Below are 22,192 nucleotides of genomic sequence, written 5' to 3'. Positions count from 1 at the left end.
TCATCCGCTAGGGGTTGGCTTTAAAACAGAGTGAATCCACTCCCATTTTAAAAAGACCAACTTCATGGCAGAAATAAACATGATTACAGCCTGGTTAAAAAATCCATTTTGGGTTTAATAGGTCAGGTTTACCTTCATGACAACTGTGGGGGGAATGATTTTTTTTTCTAACTAATATTTAGGGGCGTGTCCTTTTGATTTACAGGTACCAATCTCTGGCTTCAAGTCAGAAGAACGTAGAACAACCACGGTTTTTAGCCAGTTAACAACGTGACTTAGCTTTAGCTCGCTACCTCTGTTAGCTGGTTAGCGCCCGTTATCTTGGGGTTAGCTCAGTTAGCTTTTAGCTACAGAAAGCTCAGAGTTTGCTCGATGTCAATCATCCACCATGAAGCTCACAGCCCCCCTCTCAGCTCCACCTCTTTGCCCATATTTGTATTTTCCAGGTTAGACAACGCACATGCCCCTGCCAAGATGGCAATGGTAGGAACCGCCCACCGAGCTTCAATTCAGCTCTTCAGAAACCTACGGGTGACGTCACGGAGGCTCCGCCCATCTCTATATACAGTCTATAGTTTTAACCACAGTGGGAAATGCTGTTTTTTTCAGATCCAGAATCTTGTGGTTAAATGTTCAGAACTCTGTACATCCACCATCCATTACATTACACGCATATGGCCAATTCTGCAAATTAGTTGATGACGTCTTTCAGCAACTTCTAGCTACTTTTAGAACCGCCACTACTTTCTTTACTTTGAAACAGCACAGTGACCCAAAGGAGACACTTTGGCAGAGTTACTTTGTTTTGGTGTTGTTTGTTTGTTTTTGTAGTTTTCTTACTTTTTGTTTGTTTTTAGTCAAAGTAAAACATGAACATATGTTGGCAAAAACATAATGTTTTAAACTCCTAACTGGACCGACAGTTTAAACTGGACATTAACAATCTAAATGGACCAAACAGAGAAAACAGAAATGATGTTAGTTTACATCCCACTCTGTAAGCCAGGGTGGGATCAGCAGTGGATTTGCACATGCACTATTCATTGTGACTGTGCACGTGGACTTGTGCAGGTGTCCTCTCTGCTCCTCTGACTGGCTGGGAGTGCTTTATGATAGGGAGAGGCTCCCGCTGCTCGTTCCTGACAGTAACAGCTAAACTATATGTGCTTTCAAGCCGGTCACCAAAACACCAGAAACGTCTCCAATAACTCCATTAAAAGTCACTAGATTTGTTGCTAGGGGGTTTGGAAAGTCGCCAGATGTAGCAAGAAAGTCGCCAGGTTTTTTCCTAACAACCGGCATCTGCGTCACGTGGTTTAAGGATCCGCCGTTGTTATTTGTTGAGGTAGAAAGAGGGAGCGCTTGTTTTGATGCAGGTGATATCCCAGTTCAAAATGGGCTACATTCGTGGTCTTTTTGTTTTTGTTGTTGTTGTTTTTTAAATCGTCGTCATTTGAAAATGAGATTGTATACAAGTATGAATTGAGATGGTGATTCTTTTAATGATTAATTGTGCAGCTCTATTACCTTTTAAATAGTGTTATGTGACCCTTGAGCTAAAATAATATTGATCTGACCTGCAAGAAAGTTACATTTTAGCCCTGGATTTGGGGCTAAAATGAAATCCATTTTCTGCAATAGAAAATGGATTTCCCCTTCATTATGTTAAACAAGAGCTATGAATGACGCCGTGTCTGTCTGTCTGTCTGTCTGTAGATCCCACTGGAAGAACTACCAGAAACAAAATACTTCTTTTTTAAAATGGTCATTTCCTGAGACCAGTGAGTGTGCTCCAAATGTCCAGGAATTATTCTTCCCAGTTTCCCTCATTTTGGAGAGAAGGCTCACATGGCACAAACCTTATATTTAATGTTGTGAGTTTTGTCCTGGTTGTGGAATAGTGGGCCGCAGAGTTGCTGAGGGGGTGGAAGTTGGACCAGTCACTCCATGTACATTTTATGGACCAGAAATAGGCTTATAACTGTGACCCTTTGAGGGATTTCAGGGGGATGCTGTGAGAAAAGGGTGCCAGAACTGCATTTGCAGGCTAATAGGTCCCTGTGTGGCAAAGCAAGCACTGTGTCCACATCATTGGCACAGAATTGAATGTGACCACATCAAGCTGGACAGCGCAGAAAGATTAAAAGATTAATCAGATCAATACAGTGAAGGCATTAATTTTATATCTATATCCTTCTTTTCAGAAAGATTCTATAGATTGTGTTAAGACATGTCTAAATGACCGAGCAGTTCAAACTTTAACCAAGTGTTGCTTAAAGTGAAGAAAGTTTTCTTCTAGCTTCTGAGAGGCTAGAATGGCAGAAGTGGACAAAATGACCAGTTCAAAGCATTTAACACCATTTTCAAATAGTGTTCCTCACTGGGAGGTCTACAGGAAAACAAAACATTCAGATTAATGCTTACTGTGAGGTTTAAAATGAGTTTAGGCTGAATACACATCATGTACCATTAAACCTAAGGTTAGAGTAAGTTATTGAACAGAAGAAGCTAGTGTGTGAGGAGTGATTGTGCTGGAAAGACAAAAAGCATAGCATAAAAAAACATCCAGTGTTCATTTCAGTGTCAGAACATTTGCAGATACATCATGAGAAGAGCATTTATAATTCAGCATTGGTTAGGATTTAAACAGTTGACCTCTAGAAGAATCTCTTTGCCAAACAATAGGAATGTAAGCAGAGTGGTGATGAGAAACTCTGCACATTCGACAACACTTTCACCTTGAAGTGTTAGTGAATGGAAGCCAGAACACATTTGCTGTTTTTACTTTGACCAACAAACACATTTCAACAGTTTCTTTACTTTCCCTTTTCTTTTGTTTTGTTGTTTCATCTCTTCCCTTTAAACCCAAGCAGAAGAGGATAGCAGAAAAGTGTTACCTTCAGCCCCCGGGGTCAGGTCGTTGGGGTCAAAGGTGGTCAGAGGTGAAGTCCAGGACGTGAGCCATAGGACAGGACAAAGGGTGGGACACGTATTGGCAAAGGTCACAAAAGAAAGAAAAAAAATCTAAAGCACAGAGATATGGCAGCAAGGAAAGGGAGGACGTGGGTGGCAAAACCAAAAAACATGGAGGAGATGTGAAAAGTGACGAAGGGGTAAAGATGAAAAGGACTCAAAACGTAAGAGGGGGATTTGGAAAATGGAAGAATATGGCACAGAGGGGAAGGTAAAAAAGCAGACGAGGAAGTTGGCGGGGAGAACAGCTGTTTCGAGCGGCTGGGAGCAAAGAGGCTGAGTCAATTCCTCTTAAAAAGGGAGAGAAAAAAGAAAGTAAAACGGGAGGGGAAAAAAGAACCAAAATAAAAAGGAGTGAACCCATACCTTGGTCGTTTAACGTCAGGTGCGCCAGACCTTGAAAGGGAAAAAACAGAAAAAAAGAACAGAAAGAGGAAGAAAAGAAGGTCACAAAAGGCACGGGAAGAAAAAAAGCATTGTCACAACGTTGGACTGCAGTTTGTGACAGACATCCTGGGGCAGACTTGGATGTCAGAGTTCAAACCAAAGGAGGAAAATAAAAAAGAAAACAAGGAAGAGAGAGAGAGATAGAGAGAGAGAGCAAATAGTAACAGAAAGCAAGCAAACACTTCTTGAGTGAGGTGTGGGGTGTTTAGAAAAAAAAGCATTTTCATTGGCGCAACCCCCGAAGGCTATTGCTCACACAAATGCTTTTTTTTCCTCTGGAGTACTTATGGAACACACAGAACTGTTTGGCAGAAAAGGCTTGAACTGAATTCTTCGTCTCTGACTGAACTCAAATCAGAAAACAAGAATCAGAACTGCAAGGTTGCAAGGTCTCCCTAAGAGGTGTCAGAGATGCATCTCAGGGGAGGGAAAAATGCCAAGACAAAAAAAAACTGCAATCCAATATAAGCCTGCAGCATCACAACAGCCCCTTCAATACCAATCTAACCAACTGTAAGCTTTTGTGCACACATCCATCCAAACATGCAGATCAATAATGGGAAAAAAAGCCGCCCACAATGACTGTCTGCTGTTGCTGCTGAACAAATGTCATTAAAAAACACCTGAAAAAGGCAGAGAGCACACAAACCATTCACATATGCTATAATGCCATCCTGTGGAAGGTGGATCTTTCAGCTAACCTGTGTGCAAACACACACAAACAGACAGTCATCTGTTCACAACGGCTTATTGCTTCTTATTCTTACTTATTTACACCATACAGTGTGAGAATAAGAACATATTCCTGACAAAACCCAAGGGCAGAAGTACGCACATGTCTACAACAACTACGACATGTACTGCAAAAGACTCCCCCCCCCAACTGTAACACAAAGCGTCACGGCTTGTGGACCGAAAACCATTTAACACAGAAACACAACTACCATGAAAAATTAAATACCATAGCTTAAAGCAAAGTTAATTCCCAAATGACTGAGGGAAATGGATTTATCTCCAGGCAGGCTCGGATATAAACAGCGTTATATCTGTTCAACTACAACATTCCAAAGGTCAAATCTTTTCAAGTCAATCTGTCTTTCTCTGATCAATACCGTTTCAAACATAAACCTCTTGGCATTACCACCAAACAGCTCACTCAAAGCAGCAATTTTAGTATCAAGGATAAGCCGTGCTGCAACTCAGGGGTTTTGTTCTCTGTTCAGAGAAATTTCTTTTGCAGCATGAAGAGCAGTCATACAGGCAGAAAATGTTCACGCTTGAGAGTGTCAAAGGCTCAAAAGCCAAGTTTTAAAGGAAACAAATATTTTCAGCCAGCTGATGGTCATTAAATAAACATTCATGTTAATGCAGAAGACATAGAGATAACTAGAAATGGGAATCAGTCAGCTTTTTAAGTAGAAGAAATCTGTTGCACCAAAATGAAGCAACACCTTCCATAGGCTTATTTATGCTGCTTAGGTTCTTTTCAGACAACTGGCCCTCCTAGTTCCATGCATCCTTTACATTGGCATAGCTGTGTGGCAGTACATCCACTAGAGGGCAGTACTGAGTTCAAAGTTCACCTTCGACTTCCAGTATCTGTTTTAGACAACAACCAACATGGTGACAGTGGTGGAAGTCATGAGGTTCATTCACAGAGACAGACATTTAAAAAAGCAGCTGAGTAGATGGAAGTTATCTGAGCAGCCATTAAAAACATCACGACTGCTGCTTCCCCTTTGTTTCCACATCAGCTTCATGACTAAACACTGCCACCAGCGGTGATGCTCCACCTTGGAGAAGCATCCACAAGATCCAGGGAAACTGACAAACTTCTGCACATAAAGGATGCAGGGAATCTGTCTTCAGTGGAGCGCATGAATGGCTAAACACAATCAAACCTTTAGCATACCTGTGCAGTAAATCTAGAGATGTAAATCTGAGTATTTTGGCCAACGAATGTCTAACTGACGAGTTGGTGATTGCGATTTCTCAAACAATTACTGCTTCTTTTTCTCTCTGATGCGAGAGATGAATGCATCATTTTAATGAATGCCGTCCACTGGAGGTCTGAAAGTCCTTTAGATTATTTATCCTGTCGCACACATATACATATACATAAGTGCATAGCAGCTGTAGCTCTAAGTTTTACGTCATCTACACTGTGCTCCAGATAAAGAGCGCAGGGTTGTTTTGTTTTTTTGAAAAAAATAAGTTGTTATTTTACAGTGTTCATATTTATGCTCAAGCTCTTATTTTACAACCTGTCTGAGGTATCCCTACTGGTTGTAAAGGTGTTTTGGAGCACGAAAGCTACAGAGAATTAAATCACTTTTAACCATAAGCTCTTCCTGTTGTCCTCCTATTTTTTTTTTTTTTTTGTTATTGTGTGATTGTGATTCAGGTGCTGAGTTATTTATTCATCTGGCAGCAGTCCGTTTCCTGCCGGCCCTTTGCACAAAGTCTAATCATTCTCACTCTGCCACCTTCTGTTTTTGTTCCCTCGTTCATAATCCATTAAGAAGATAAGACAGAGGCTCCTGCAATGAAACAGAATGGCGCTGTCGCTGCATACCAAATCATTCAAATGCACTCTGCACCTTCACCATCCTCCGGCCCAACCTAATGCAGCTCAGGCAGAACCAGTGGAACCGTTCCATGGAAAGAGTGAGTCAAGAAAAGGCCAAAGAGGAGACGGCAAGACAAAGGGAAGAAAGTCAAGGGAAAACAGATCAATGGCAGCAACTTGTTCAATGGCACATCCACAACCTAAAGGTTCACAGAGAGCTGTGCAGATGACATGAAGCCTGCTCTGAACAAATGGAGACACTTTCCCAAGTATGACAAATGCTGGAAAAATGGTTTAAAACCTGCAAATGCATCATGCTTTTTGCCCCTTAAACAGCTAAACACACACTTACATGCATACCAATGGTCTCTGGCATGAGCAATGGATTGGACGCTTCATAGCTTTAAGACAAAGGAAGCTGCATGATTTACATATTTTATTAATAAAGGAGACAAAAAGTAATGACCTGGAAAAAACAATTTGTGCCTTCATCAGCTCACGCTTGGCCCACTGCAGTGCCCCCTATGTTGGACTAAATCAGGCCTCTCTGCCCTACAACTGGTGCCGAATGCAGCTTTTTAGCAACACCCGGAAACATGCCCACATCACTCCTGTTCTGTGTTCACTACACTGGTTCCCAGTCCAGTTCAGAAGTCAGGTCAAAATCCTGCTGGTTGGTTTTTCCTCCATTCATGGCCTTGCACCTAGTGCGATACGTTGAGCCCTCACCAGCCCAGTAGATCCTTGTGCTCCTCTCAACAACCCCTGCTGGTGGTCCCACAATCCAGGTGCAAACAGTGGCTTTGCAGTGGCAGGGTCCAAACTCTGGAACCCTCTGGCCCCGGAGGTGCGTTCCATCATAGACCTGCCCTGGCTGAAGGCTCAGCTAAAAGCGTTGCCGTTGACGTACTGATCATCATGTGATTAAGTGCACTACATTTTCATTTATTTTTTTCAACACTTTGACCAACTTTGGTTGTTGCAAAACACTATAAACTTTGACTGACAGAGAGAAAAGTCCGGCCCATCTCAGCTTCAATCGTTTTCTAAAACGAGAAAATCACACTATAACAGGTAGAAGGAGTATTGACACGTCTTGGGAACATAATGACATCCAAGATTCTGCCCCCCCCCCCCTCTGACATCTGAGCACTGATTAGATCCTTAATTGTGTGGCGAGTACAGATGGGAGTGCCAAATGGAACCGGCGCCGTTTGGAGAGCGTCTGTGATTGGCTGGTGATGATTGAGTGGCAGATGGAGCAGCGTCATAATTCTGTCATTAGGAGGAGACATGCTTGCTGACAACAGACTGCTGTCCCCCTCTGTTCCGCCAGTTTCATTTCCACCTTTTCTTCCTGCCTTTCTCCACATGCAGCCCTCCATTAGCCATCTGCAGCTGCCTCCTATTCTCTGCATCCTTATCCGCTACTTTCTCAGTCTCCTCTTGGCCCGGAGACTGCTACCATTTTAGAAACTGAAGACTTCAGTGCATAGATACAGCGATGCCCAAATCTGCCGTTAAGGAACTGAGGACTGATTCTGTTACATAAGTCCTGCAGAGGGCAGACGGCATTTTCCTGAAGAATCATATTATTTTAATCCATCACAGCCTCGCAACATATTTACACATCATGGTCATAATCATTCTACACACAAATGAACAGATGTGTTGTGTGTCAGGACAGCAGCAGCAACACACCACTAAGGGGGAGTCATCATCATTATCTCTTATTCTAACCCTCTTTACACTTGCTCTGCTCTCACTACCCGCCCCCCCCCCCCCCCCCCCCCCCACACACACACACACGTTAAATACTATTTGATTTTCTCAACGTCTACACAACAGGTGTAACTATTATCAAAAGGCAAGAAGACTAAATGGAAGAACATCGTCAAATGAGTCATTTTTATGTGGCTTGTTGTATGTTTGGGAACACAACTACATGCTGTCCATCAAACTCCTGCTGGTTTTTATCAGAACTGGAGACAGAAAGAGACACTTTGTCCAAACATGCTTTCAGATATTTGAAAACTGTTCAGTATGGATGAACATTGTGTCCGTGGCCGATGCATAATGTAGTGTCTTTGAACAGCCTAAGTAATATTGAATCTCTGGCAGATTTGAGGGAGCTTTAATAATTCATTGCAGATATATATTATTATGAGGAAGAGAAAGAAAGAGATAAAGGGTTAGGGCTATGAACACCTACTCTATTGCTTCCATGTCTGTCATTGCTTTTATTAACACAGAGAAAGCTCTGGTTCACCGAAAGACACATGTAGTAAAATGTAGCACTTTAACATCATGTAAAGCAGATGTTTAAATGAATTTAATGTCATTAATTATAGCCTAACTGGAATTAATTCATCTTAATCGCATTTTTATTGAAGAACAAAATTGGCCTAGAAAACAGCATCTTTTAAAGCTGAAATGTGAACCAGTAAATCAGATAATAGACACAGATGTTAATATTGTAAACTCGGGTTTGATTAATGTCTGGAAGGATTTATTTCATTTAAAAAGTTTGCATTAGGATTAACATTTTACAGATTTTTCCTGCTCCTGTCATAATATTTTACAGATGTGTTGCTGCATCAGATTCATAATAATCTTCCCATGAAATAGCAAAATGTCTCTTTTAACATGTGATAATGTGTGTTGTTAATGTTCTATTAGGAACAAATACAAGATTTGCAAATCATTGCAGTCTATCGAGCATTAACAATTATCTGATTTCCCACACTGATGGTTGATGTAATAGTTAAACAAATAACTGATCAGACTGGAACAAATGGTAAAGGTGTGCAACTCAAGAATAAGAAACAAGTAAAATATTATCATAACATGTAGTCTTGGTCTGGATCGGTATGGGTTCCAAACTGTCTTTAAGGCTCTAGATAGCAGTGATATCAGGGTTATATAACACTGAACAACACTAAAGACTGATGGCACGCTGTAATTTGGCACATATATTCCTACTAACACTCCTTCGATGGAAAACAAACAACAATGTTGTAAACCAAAGCTCAGGGGAAAGATCTCATGATTTGGACTTTTTGTCTTTTGTTTATTTCTGTCTTATTTTGTAGTTTAGCTCCCTGTGTAACATCGCCCAGTTTGCTTCCTGTGCATCAGCTCTCCTGGTTTGGATTTTCTGATTCATTTCTCCCTTGTTACTCTATGTGTGTATTTCTACCCTTCCATTGCAGTTTTGTATCCTCTGGTTTATTGTGTGTCAAACAACCCTATTTTCCCTGTCAAGTTGGAATTAAAACATCTTGGTTCTGCATCTGCCTCCCATCTCTGCGTTCGGGTCCATTCCTCCACCACCCATGACAAGAAAACTCCCTTCTCAGCATATGACAGTCGTCTTCCTTGTGTGTGTGTCTCTAAGCATGCATTTGATTTTCCAGGAAATACCACAGGGAACAGTTGACCCCAGGTGAAGCATAAAGTGCAGCATTAAATCTTTATGGCTGCTTTCCACTTTACCAAGTACCAACAGTCATAATCTGTCAGGGCAATACCCCTGGACGTCTGAAGGCCTGTCAAATCATGATTCAAACTTACAGTCACACAGTGAGACACATAAAACATCATTAAGAGTGCTAACAGTGCAGCTGATGTGTATGAAAGCACACAACTATGAGAGATGATCAAAAACAGCTTTTTTGCCTTATTACTGTGCAACATGAGCGGTGTAAAAACATCATTCAAGGTCATAATTACCAGGACAAATGTTATCCATTAAGAAAAATTAAGCTTGTGCAACCTGTGTATATATATCAGATGTTGACTGCGTTACAAAAAATTCATTCTTTACATAAAAACCCCAAAGGGAAATCGGGACAAAATGAAGACATTGTGCTTCTTTATATGTTCATATTAACTGTGCAAGTAAAACTTAGACTTTGCGTTCATTATAAGTCATGAAAAAGGTTATGAAAAATGAATCACAGCGTCTTGAGGACTGGTGGGGGAGAGATCTTACAGTTGCTCTTCCGTCTTAATTAAACAGTCATAAATAAATTGGACTGCCATATGTCAAGATGGAGAACTTGGATTAATTTCACATTGCAGGCAGAGGAGTTAACACACATAAGGGATTGTTGATGATTTCTTCACTTATGCTAATTTACACAAGATTGACTAAAGATTCTCAGAGGGACTGGAGACTTACAGCCGCATGTTATAAATAAATGCACGTCAGAGGAGGAGCTCTGCAAGCACTGAGGGAAACATACAGGAATCTCAGCATCTTGATGTTAAAAAAGAGTTAAACTGGTGCCATTGTTTGCATCCCCCCAGTTATGTTTCCAACGTTTGTTCTTTGGAGAAGCCACGCCACGTTCATCTTTCAAAAACCCCAATAAATTCACCATCTGACCTTTATTTTCCTTTTGTTTATGAGGTCAAAACTCATCAGCAGTCCCCAAAGAGATCTCTTAGAGAATCCATCTGTCCTTTCTCTCCTCGTCCTAATCTCCAACTGCCAATGTCACAGATGTACGCACCAACCATTCCCTGCTCCATCCACCCTCTTTCACCAGCCAATTTCATGGCATAAATGCTCCTGATTGCCACTTCTGGACTCTGCTCATTACAGAAGCTGAAGCTGCAGACAGTGCTGAGCAACAACATGCATGTCATGCAGCTTCTGTTGTTTTGTTCCAGTCATCTACCTTTTATAAGGCGCTATCATTTCAACAGCACTTAGGATGGAAAAGGTATTGATGGAGGAGGGAAGTCAGCTTACAACAGCACAACATGCAAATAAGCACCATTTGTAAAAATGTAAAACCATAATAAAGAAGGATCAAATGCTTCATTCATTAATAAAGTTGTTGGAGTTATTCTACAACGGCTAAAAAAAATAAATGTAGAACAGAAAAATATCGAACCATAAAATCTGTTAAGTAAATGAATATATAAAATCCAACATTTCATAACTTAGTAGTTATGAAATTAAACAAATTAATAAATAATACATGGAATTAATAAATAAAACATTCTTTAAAAATAAAGTCATATCTGTAAAACATAAAAAAATAATTAAATAAAGGAGCAAAGCTTGTGAACCTCAGAGCTCTGGAGGCTCCTGGCAGAGGCGAAGCGATCTGCGGGGACATTAGAGCCAAACAGCACCTTGCCTCCAGCATTTGTTGATGCTTAATGCTTCATTTTGACAATGGTCTCCCGTGAGCCTGCATTTAGCAGCTCAACCCTGTTTCTCTCCTCCAGCAGCGCAGAGAAACACTGTGCGCTGCAGATCTGGACTGGGGAAGCAGGAGGAAACTGTTAGGAGTTTTCCAGGAAATGTGGCTCCCAGTGAGGCAACCTCCCGCCTTGTGACTGGAGGTGGGTGTCAGCAGGTAACCGCAACATCATCGCATAATGGAAAATTAATGTTTTCCAACTGAGACAACACGCTAACTTCATTTGACTCATTGCTCTGGGTAAACACCATTAGACCTTGCATTGTGCAGTGTTCCTGGAAGTTTAGTCATTTGAGAGTGCTGGGTAATTATAGCAAAACTAATGGAACTATCTCTAACAAACTATTCATATTTCATGTGCTTATTCAGTGAGGCAGCAGCGGAAATGGTGTTTCCTAACGGTATTATAATGATTTCTCTACTTTGAAATAGTGAATAAAAATGAAGATGGTTATATAAAATGATGAATGCCAAACACTCTAAATGTCTTTAAAACCATCGAACCGTTTCCGTCAGATTTTTTAAAAATCGTTTAATTTGCACTAGTTTTCATCCTGATAGTCATATTCAAAAGAGATAAAAAAGTTTAATGAAAGACAAAAACAACTTAAAATGTTTTAAAAGAAAATAGAAAAAGGGACCATCAGTTCAAACTGGCAGAATATTACACTTCCTCCTCTTTCTCCACAGACAACAGCCTATTCTTTAGTTTCAGCTACCAAACAAAGCCCTGCTGCTTGCTTTCATCTTACCAAAGTCTAATTACGCTAACTGAACAAATAACAGCAAGCTAGAAGTCCTCTGCATAATCAAACAAAGGGGCTCCTGAGCTCCAGCAAGCAGAAAGAGCACAACAGAGGGAGAGCGAGCTGATCAGAAGAAAATTAAACAGTACTGAACCTTGTAAACAAATATTTCAACAATGTTAAACAGTGTGTAGGAAATGTCTGCTGCTGTGGTGTGAAATAGCCTGACTCTGTTTGGAAAGAGGGAGGAAACCAGCAGAACAAGCTGACGTAGCTGTCTCTGGAGAGCTCAAACATGATCCATATTTCTACACAATCATGCTTCCTGGATGGTAGAAGCCTGAAATCCGGATCTGTTTTCATCAATATTCCCTCCTTTATTCACATGGAGCTTAAAGGGACAATACTTTCCTGGGATTCATGGAGGCACTGGAGTCTTTCCAGCAACGTTGAGACGAGGGAAAGATCGTCACACTTCCTTTACAACATGCAGCGCAGATATTGTTCCCTAAGTTTCGCCTTGCTGTAAGTTATTCATCACTCTTCAGACCTTCAGATGCACAAGTACCTGCTACCATTAGCACGTTGGCATGGAAACTGGCAGCATCTCCCACTATGACAACAGCCGTACTGGTGTTATCATGTCCCTCTGCTTTCTCCAGGTCTTTGCTCTGACATTTACATGTATTGACTTCTCTGCCTTTCTTTCTCTTTTTATAAACTTTAATCTATTCACTCTTGTGTCGAACATTTCTACTTTGTCCCAGAATTTGAGCTCATTTCACCTTTTCTGCAATATTGCATCTTTATCAGTATGTGCTTTCCTCCATCATCCATCCATATGAGGTAATGCATGACTGGTGCATTACTGGTGGAAGAGGATTCACAACAGAAAGCTGGTATAAATGACAAGGAGACTTATTTAACCAGATCATGAATTCAAGTCCAGAAAGATTTTTTCAAGGGCTCTGAACACTGCCAAGTCAGGTAAACTCATGCAAAGACTTGCATTCATGGAGGGGGGTGTTTGTGAGGCTAAAACTTCTTTGCAAAGTTCAGAACCCTGCATCACTGTAGTAGGACGCACCACAAAGATGGTGGTTTGGACAATATTGTGCAAAAATGGAAGTAAGAGTTAGAAAGATCATCAGAGAACCCAATATACGTACACGCATGACGTCCAGAGCCAATAACGTATGTATAGAACTAATATGAAACAATACATGCATCATGGATTTAACATAGACAGGAAATTAATAACAACAAAAAGGAAATAATTACAATAAAATAAATGTCATGCCTGGAAAGATGAGGCACACTGGGAGGGTTTATCAAGAACCACATCATATTTGGAAATCAAATATAATTTGCACCCCTCCCTGAGCCGTCACCTTATCGTGGTGGAGGGGTTTGTGCATCCCGAAGATCCAAGCAGCTATGTTGTCGGGGGCTTTATGCCCCTGGTAGGGTCACCCAATGGCAAACAGGTGTCTAGGGGAGGGACCAGACCAAGCACGGCTCATCGACCTCTATCGACCAACCTGGGCATGAATGTTCCCTTGCCCGGACGCGGGTTACCGGGACACCCTTCTGGAGCCAGGCCTGGAGGTGGGGTACGAGAGCGAGCGTCTGGTGGCTGGGCCTTCGCCCATGGGGCCCGGTCGGGCTCAGCCCGAAAGGGTTACATGGGCCCCACCTCCCGTGGGCTCACCATCTGCAGGAGGAGCCGTAGGGGTCGGGTGCAATGTGAGCTGGGCGGCAGCAAGGGGCGGGGACCCTGGTGGTCCGATCCCCGGCTGCAGAAGCTGGCTCTAGGGTCGTGGAACATCACCTCTCTGGTGGGGAAGGAGACTGAGCTTGTGCGCGAGGTTGAGCGGTTCCTGCTAGATATAGTTGGACTCACGTCGACGCATGGCTTGGGCTCTGGAACCAGTACCCTCAAAAGGGGCTGGACCTTCTTCCACTCTGAAGTTGCTCATGGTGAGAGGCGCCGAGCTGGTATGGGCATTCTCATCAGCCCCCAGCTTGGTGCCTGCACGTTGGGGTTGACCCCGGTGGATGAAAGGGTAGTTTCCCTCCACCTCCAGGTGGGGGGATGGGTCCTGACTGTTGTCTGTGCTTATGCGCCGAACAGCAGTTCAGAGTACCCACCCTTTCTGGAGTCCTTGGAGGGAGTGCTGGAGGGTGCTCCTTCTGGGGACTCCATTGTTCTGCAGGGGGACTTCAATACTCACGTGGGCAATGACAGTGAGACCTTGAGGGGAGTGATTGGGAGGCATGGTCCCCCCCCTCTGAACCCAAATGGTGTTTTGTTATTGGACTTCTGTGTTCGTCATGGATTGTCCATAACGAACACCATGTTCCAACATAAGAGTGTCCATATGTACACCTGGCATCAGGATTCCCTGGGCCGCAGTTCAATGATCGATTTTGTAGTCGTATCGTTGGACCTGCGGCCACATGCCTTGGACACTCGGGTGAAGAGGGGGCGGAGCTGTCAACTGATCACCACCTGGTGGTGAGTTGGCTCAGATGGTGGGGGAGGAAGCCGGTCAGATCTGGCAGGCCCAAACGTGTTGTGAGGGTCTGCTGGGAACGTCTGGCTGAGTCCCCTGTCAGAGTGAGCTTCAACTCCCACCTTCAGCAGAGCTTTGAACATGTCCCTAGTGAGGCGGGGGACATTGAGTCCGAATGGGCTGTAAGGTCATTGGTGCCTGTCATGGCGGTAATCCCAGGACTCGTTGGTGGACACCAGCAGTGAGGGATGCCGTCAAGCTGAAGAAGGAGTCCTATCGGGCCTTCTTGGCCTGTGGGACTCTGGAGGCAGCTGATGGGTACCGACGGGCTAAGCGGCATGCGGCTCCGGCTGTTGCCGAGGCAAAAATTCGGGCATGGGAGGAGTTCAGCAAGGCCATGGAAAAAGACTTCCGGACGGCTTCGAGGACATTCTGGTCCACCATCCGGTGGCTCAGCAGGGGGAAGCACTGCTCCATCAATACTGTGTACAGTGGAGGTGGGGAGCTGCTGAATTCAACTCGGGACGTAGTGGGTCAGTGGAAGGAATACTTCGAAGACCTCCTCAATCCTACCAACACGTCTTCCGATGAGGAGGCAGAGCTGGTGGACTCAGGGGTGGACTCTCCTATCTCTGGGGCTGAAGTCGCTGAGGTGGTCAAAAAGTTCCTTGGTGGCAAGGCCCCGGGGGTGGATGAGATCCGCCCGGAGTTCCTTAAGGCTCTGGATGCTGTGGGGCTGTCCTGGCTGACACGCCTCTGCAACATCGCGTGGACATCGGGGGCAGTACCGCTGGATTGGCAGACTGGGGTGGTGGTCCCCCTTTTTAAGAAGGGGGACCGGAGGGTGTGTTCCAATTACAGGGAAATCACACTCCTCAGCCTCCCTGGTAAGGTCTGTTCAGGGGTCTTGGAGAGGAGGGTCTGCCGGATAGTTGAATCCCGGATTAAGGAGGAGCAGTGTGATTTTTCTCCTGGTCGCGGAACAGTAGACCAGCTCTTTACCCTCTTTGGGGTCCTGGAGGGGGCATGGGAGTTTGCCCAAACAGTCTACATATGCTTTGTGGACTTGGAGAAGGCATTCGACCGTGTCCCCGGGGGCTCCTGTTGGGGGTACTCCTACTCCGGGAGTATGGGGTAGCGGACACCCTTGTACGAGCTGTCCGGTCCCTGTACGACAGGTGTCAGAGCTTGGTCCGCATTGCCGGCAGTAAGTCGGATTTGTTTCCAGTGAGGGTTGGACTCCGCCAAGGCTGCCCTTTATCACGGATTCTGTTCATAACTTAGATGGACAGAATTTCTAGGCGCAGCCGAGGTGTTGAGGGGATCCGACTTGGTGGCCTCAGGATTGGGTCCCTGCTTTTTGCGGATGACGTGGTCCTGTTGGCTTCATCTGGTCATGATCTCCAGCTCTCACTTGAGCGATTCACGGCCGAGTGTGAAGCGGCTGGGATGAGAATCAGCACCTCAAAATCTGAGACCATGGTCCTCAGCCGGAATAGGGTGGATTGCCCTCTCAGGGTCGGGAGTCAGGTCCTGCCTGAATTGGAGGAGTTTAAATATCTCGGGGTCTTGCTCACGAGTGAGGGAAGGATGGAGCGCGAGATCGACAGACGGATCGGTGCGGCGTCTGCAGTAATGCGGGCTCTGCGCCGGTCTGTCGTGGTGAAGAAGGAGCTGAGCCAGAAGGCGAAGCTCTCGATTTACCAGTTGATCTACGTTCCTACCCTCACCTATGGTCATGAGCTGTGGGTCGTGACCGAAAGAACGAGATCTCGTATACAGGAGGCTGAAATGGTTTCCTCCGCAGGGTGGCCGGGCTCACCCTTAGAGATAGGGTGAGGAGCTCGGTCATCCGGGAGGGGCTCAGAGTAGAGCCGCTGCTCCTCCGCATCGAGAGGAACCAGTTGAGGTGGCTTGGACATCTGGTCAGGATGCCTCCTGGACGCCTCCCTGGTGAGGTGTTCCAGGCACGTCCCTCTGGGAGGAGACCCCGGGGAGAACACAGGACACGCTGGAGGGATTATATCTCTCGGCTGGCCTGGGAACACCTCGGGATCCCCCCTGCAGATTTGGCAAATGTGGCTGGGGAGAGGGAAGTCTAGGCTTCCCTGCTTAGGCTGCTGCCCCCGCGACCCGACCCCGGATAAGCGGCAGAAGATGGATGGATGAATGGATATAATTTGCATACTATCTATTCATGGAGAAATTAAAAAGGACACCAGGTGACATTTTTTCATCTTTTATTCATGTATTGCTTCCAAAAATTGTGAGTTGCATTTTGACTTACAGTTTAGTTATCAGCACTGACCTCCACGTCTGCCTGACAACAGCTAAGTAATAATAAAGATTTACTCCAAATTGTCATTTTTTCATTTTATTTTTGTCTTTTTTCATTCGATGAACTGAACTGAGGAAGTTCTGATTTATCTTCATGGAAAGATTTGTACATTAGCAGGAATGTTCTAGTATATGGATGTGCAAGGACTCTATTTGTCTGTGAAGGTCTGTAAATAAACAAGACTTTGCTCATAACTGTACAAACATTTTGTCAAGATTTAAGAGGCGCAAAGATGGGTCAGGAAATCACGAAGTGGGGTGTGTATTTCTACTTTTAGGGCATCACTTGATTGCTGGCTTTATTAACTTGTACGGCTAAACTGAGTAAAAAACATTTGAGGATCCTCAGTTGCAGGATTTTCTTAAAAGGATGTCAAAGTTAGATAAATAACTATCTTTCTAAACTTTTATAGCACATGTAGCGGGATGACGTTAAAAGAGGAAACTCTGACATCGTTGCTTCTAAAATAAAAGATTACCACAAGTAGTTCTACGGAAACTAACACAAGGAGGTGGTTTATGAGGTCATAAGCCACCTCGGAGCTGCATCTGATCTGTTTGCTAAATGCATTATTGCTAATGTGCTTGGGAATTTCAGTGAACACTGTGATCGCCCCTCCTGCCAAAACCATCGGTGCTCATTTCGGTTAACTCCCTTAAAATGGTGGCAGCTTCATCAGAAAGAGCGGCTGCTCTGGACTCCACTGATCCCATCTGTCATGACTTCATCCTCGGATCCGCCACGCTGCTTTGGGCCCTACGATGGCTCTTTAAGAAACAACTGTCTGTTCATGTGGCTATGTTTGGATCTTTAAAAGTTTTCTACTCACAGATGCAGCAAAAGAACGCCTGAAGCAAAGGATCCTTTTGCATAGACCAGTACTTTCATAAAGACTCAGAAAGCCCCTCCTCCTCCCTACAAGCCCCCACCTAGCATCCACAACCTGGACCAGGCCCACACGGAGAGGTCTGGCAGTAGATCAGAGGGGTTTGCTGCTGCCTGAGTCACCAGCTATTTGGCACTCATTGACTCTCATCCTCTCCATGGCAACCAGTGTGTCAGGGACTGAATAGTAGTCCCCAGTGGATTAACACGTCCACAGAAAGCCTAAAGGAAACAGGATTAGTGGCTCAAAACGCACACGGGAGTCTCTCCTAAATTTGTTCCTCACTCCAGGGTCATTACTTGGTCATCAGTTTACAAGGTAGAGGCAGATAAAAGCATTAAGAAGAGGCTTCTAATTGATTTTGCTTTGTAGGTGCTCAGATAACACTGGATATTAGCTGGATATAAACAGTTTCTAACAAAGTAAAGTTCAGTTTGCTATGACATTACACACGTGTGTGTTCAAAGAGAAAGTTTGATGTACCAGTGAATTCATTGTGAACAGACAACAGCATAAACAAATAAAACCAGCTCTGTCTTGTGTTGGAGGTATCTTGAAAATCTGAAGAAAAAAAAGTGAGGATTACGTCTATAATCCATGATTTCCTGTCAATGCTAATGCTGCAGCTTGATACAAAGAACGCAAATCCCTTGCCTCCCATCTCTGCCTTCCTTTACTAATTGCAACTCTTTGGGTAAGTGTAAAAACAAAATACAGAAAAAGCAGTCAGGTTAGTACTGCTGTGTTCACTGCTGTGTCAGAACAAGCTAAACATTGCTGCTGCTGTGAGACTATTAGGTCAACAGAAACCAGCCGACATGACTTATGTGGATCATTTTTTCACTCACAAGACATCCACATTGTACACATTCACATTAGCCACAATGGGTGATCACTCTTTCACTTGGAGAATGTAATATCAAGCCCAACAAACTGACCAGAAGGTCACTGAACTGCTAAATCCAATTATTATATGCAATTATCCAGTGTGTACCAAAGAGGAGAGTTTTATCTGACCAGGCGAGGATAGTAAATTGAAAAAGAAAGCTGTGTTCTTTGCAGACTACAAAATTGTCTCTGGTGGCTCTCTGTGATGTCGTTTGATGAAGACAGTCCATATTTCTTTATTTTCCCCCTTTTATTTCAAGCTTTTCTATGAGAATAAGAACCAGATCAGATGCTATGAGCAAAGTTGCTCTGAGGATTGATAGATCATATCGCAGGTTCTAAATGAAGATTTACATTTTCTGCTCCAAACACACGCAGAATAATGTCTGAACACCCCCGTATTGCATATTCATTGTGGAAGACTTAATAAATGGATGCAGCTTATGCACCTTTGAAAGACACAACCCTTATTTGAGCTTGTGTTAAACCAGTTTGTACACTTTTTGCGCGTGCAAAACAATGCGTTTGCACACGTTTTATTCATAGATTGTACATAAAAATATGGGCGGAGCCTCCATGACGTCACCCATAGGTTTCTGAAGAGCTGAATTGAAGCTCGGTGGGCGGTTCCTACCATCGCCATCTTGGCAGGAGCATAGGTGTCATCTCGCCAGGAAAATACAACTGTGGGCAAAGAGGTGGAGCTGAGAGCTCAGCCCTCACAGGGGGGCTGTGAGCATCATGGCAGATGATTGACATCGAGCGAAATCTGAGCTTGATGTAGCTAAGAGCTAACCGAGCTAACCTGGAGATAACAGGAACTAACCAGCTAACGGAGGTAAGCGGGCTAAAGCTAAGTCACGCTGTTAACCGGCTAAAAGCGGTAGTTGTATTATGTTCTTCTTACTTAAAGTGCGATATTGTGTACCTGTCAATCAAATGGACATGCCCCTAAATATGCAGACTTTTGAAATTATATTTCTTTTCAACAGTGAAGATAAACCTGAACTATTAAACCTAAATTAGATTTTCGTACCAGGCTGTAAACATGTTTATTTCTGCTGTGAAGTTGGTCTTTTTAACATGGGAGTCTATGGGGATTTGCTCTGTTTTGGAGCCCCTAGTGGATGAGGGGGGAACTGCCATTTTTTGCACTTCCGCATAGGCTTAACTTTAAACTGCCGGCAGTTGGCGCTTGGTTTTAGTACATACAAACCAAAATGGTGTTTGTATATGCCTCACATGATGTGTTGTAGAGACTTCCTTAACTCATCACCACCTTGATCAGCATCTTTTCAAAACTATTCATTCAACACTGTTGAACTTGCGATTTTCCCACAAGTTCAGAAACCCCCATTACATTTTTATTCATAACATTTAACCAAAACACACCAGAATTTCCATCTGAACCATCAAATGTAACTTTCTACTTGTCTTTTACAGCCAAATAGACATTTGATTTCCTGCTATTAATATATATATTTTTTTAATGTTTTTGTTTTTTACATTAGTTGATATGGCTTGTCCAAGAAATGCATGGAGTGAGGATTTGGATACTATTATCAGACTCTCTGGCAGAAGTGCTCAGAATAGTTGCATGAATTCTGGATGTAAACTGATTCCATTTAGTGTCATACACAGAATCTCCAGTGTGTGACAGATGTGGCACTTTCGAATGATTCCTTTGGCATTAATTTTGGCATTGTCCCGTTATGCATAACATCTGGCATGAGATATGTCATTGCTTTTCAACACTCTACAAAGTAAACATGCAACCTGACTGCGCTCAGAACTAAAAGTAATGCTGCCCTTCCACCAACGGCAGGCTCTCAAAACAGGCATGCAGCTAAAAACAGCTATTTTGTTGAAGTGGAAGTCTTCCCCACCACATGTTCTTTTAAATGGTGGTTCCATGTGAACATAACTTAATAAAAAAAAAATGTATATATAAATATATATATATATATATATATATATATATATATATTGCTGCTCTGCAAGTTTCAGGTGTGCAAAGGAGGAAAGACATCAGCAATGATTTAGTTTCTGAACTCTTAGCAGCCTGCTTTGCAGCTGCATAACCGATCTAATGTTGCTGCTTTGTGTTTATTTTTGTGTATTGCATGAGTCATAGCATTTAAATTAGGAACTGGAGTTGCCTGGTTGTAACCAGATTAACAATTTACACAAGTACAAGTACAACATTTGCTTATTCAATATTCAACATTTTGTACAGTAAAGTAGATGGCATCACTGCCATGGGAGTCATATAACCTTTCATTTAATCCTTAAATAACACACAGTGACCAAAATGAAAGAAAGTCATTGTTGTAATACGTATTATACTTTCAATATCTGTGGTTAATTGCCCACTCACCAAGTGAAAGGTGTTCTGTTTCTGATAAGAGCTTCACAGAATGACTAAAAAAATCGATTAGAAGTGTAAAAATGAACACTCACACAGCTTAGAAAAGCTATTGCTGCAACCCTCCCAAAACCAATGCAGCAACTTGAAAAAGTAAAAACATCCAAGACACGCCAGTCTCTTCAGGACTGGACATCCATGCAAGTTCTCTAAAAAGTCAGACTGTGCGAAATGAAAAAAAAAGCATGTGCTACATCCCAGGCTTTATGGGCCTTTATGGGCCTTTGCTAGCATGTTAAGTGTGAAAGTTCATGACGGTATAATAATAATAAAATCTCCAAAGAGTTTACCTTGTTTGGAAAGAATGCCAGCAGAAAATCAGTCTTTAAAACACACATGGTAGAAGATGTCAGCCAGTACATATAAACTGCCTTCTTTACTTAAACAGCAAGCAACAGATCAGCAAACATCAGCACTGAAAAGATGCATATAAACCCAAAAAGAAAAATTCTAATCAACATAAGCAACACAAACAATGATAAATATAAACAATCATTTACAGTCAAATTTGGCATTAAGAAGAAAAAACAGTAATGAAGGAAACTGTTATTTGGGTAGCCAATCAATGCACCGCATGTGTACAGCTGGTGGAGGTGGCATACTGTAAGGTTATGCAACATTTTAATGATCCAAACTACTCTGTCAGCTATTCTGCCGAAGTTTCAGTCTGTGTTTTTGCTTGTATCTATATTTACATTCATTAGAAGCCTCATAATGATCCTCTCGCATGTCCTTGTCAGCTGCTGAGCTCCTTTGTCCTCTGCCTCTCTAAGCAGAACGAGATCATGCGGCAGCCGCATCAAGTTTAATTAGCCGCTCCTAAATTTGGAAACAAACTCCGTATTCTGATTATGTTACTGTAACGCCAACTGCACCATTTCTGCTCGTTTTGCAGCTGGAGCCGAACACTCTGGTGGACTTCCACAAAAACAAGCAAAACAAAAATGATCAGAACTTTTTTCTTTTTTTAATCAACATGCAAAGTCTGTTTGTTTTTTTTTTCATCATGTAAGAACAAAAGTTTTAATACAACTGTCAGCTTTTGGATGTTTGTCTTGCACAACAGACAGTTTTTATTCTACACTGAAACATCTCCAAGCACAGGGTAAGCTTCATTTAGAGGCCCGCCTGTCTGTCTGGCTAAATGCTGCAGAAAAGCAAATTTACAGAAATAAACCAAAATAA

General features: G+C 43.0%; 1 protein-coding gene across 6 annotated transcripts in view; it reads right to left on the bottom strand.

Annotated features, from left to right (window-relative positions):
* nrxn2b (neurexin 2b) overlaps positions 1–22,192 on the bottom strand; it is a gene marked incomplete at its 5' end in the record, with an annotated part of 672,833 nt that overhangs the window by 560,752 nt on the left and 89,889 nt on the right. For 2 of the 6 annotated variants that reach the window (XM_079257328.1, XM_079257327.1), the window contains one exon: positions 3,340–3,369. The exons of 3 other annotated variants lie outside the window; for them this stretch is intronic. In XM_079257328.1, the coding sequence (XP_079113454.1) occupies positions 3,340–3,369 (30 nt within the window). Of the gene's footprint in view, positions 1–3,333; positions 3,370–22,192 lie in introns of all 6 variants that reach the window. One more of the 6 variants, XM_079257326.1, reaches the window with a different exon arrangement.

Source organism: Telmatherina bonti, assembly GCF_933228915.1.
Source record: "Telmatherina bonti genome assembly, chromosome: 18".
NCBI classification, from domain to species: Eukaryota; Metazoa; Chordata; class Actinopteri; order Atheriniformes; family Telmatherinidae; genus Telmatherina; species Telmatherina bonti.
This window is presented reverse-complemented; position numbering and strand designations above follow the sequence as displayed.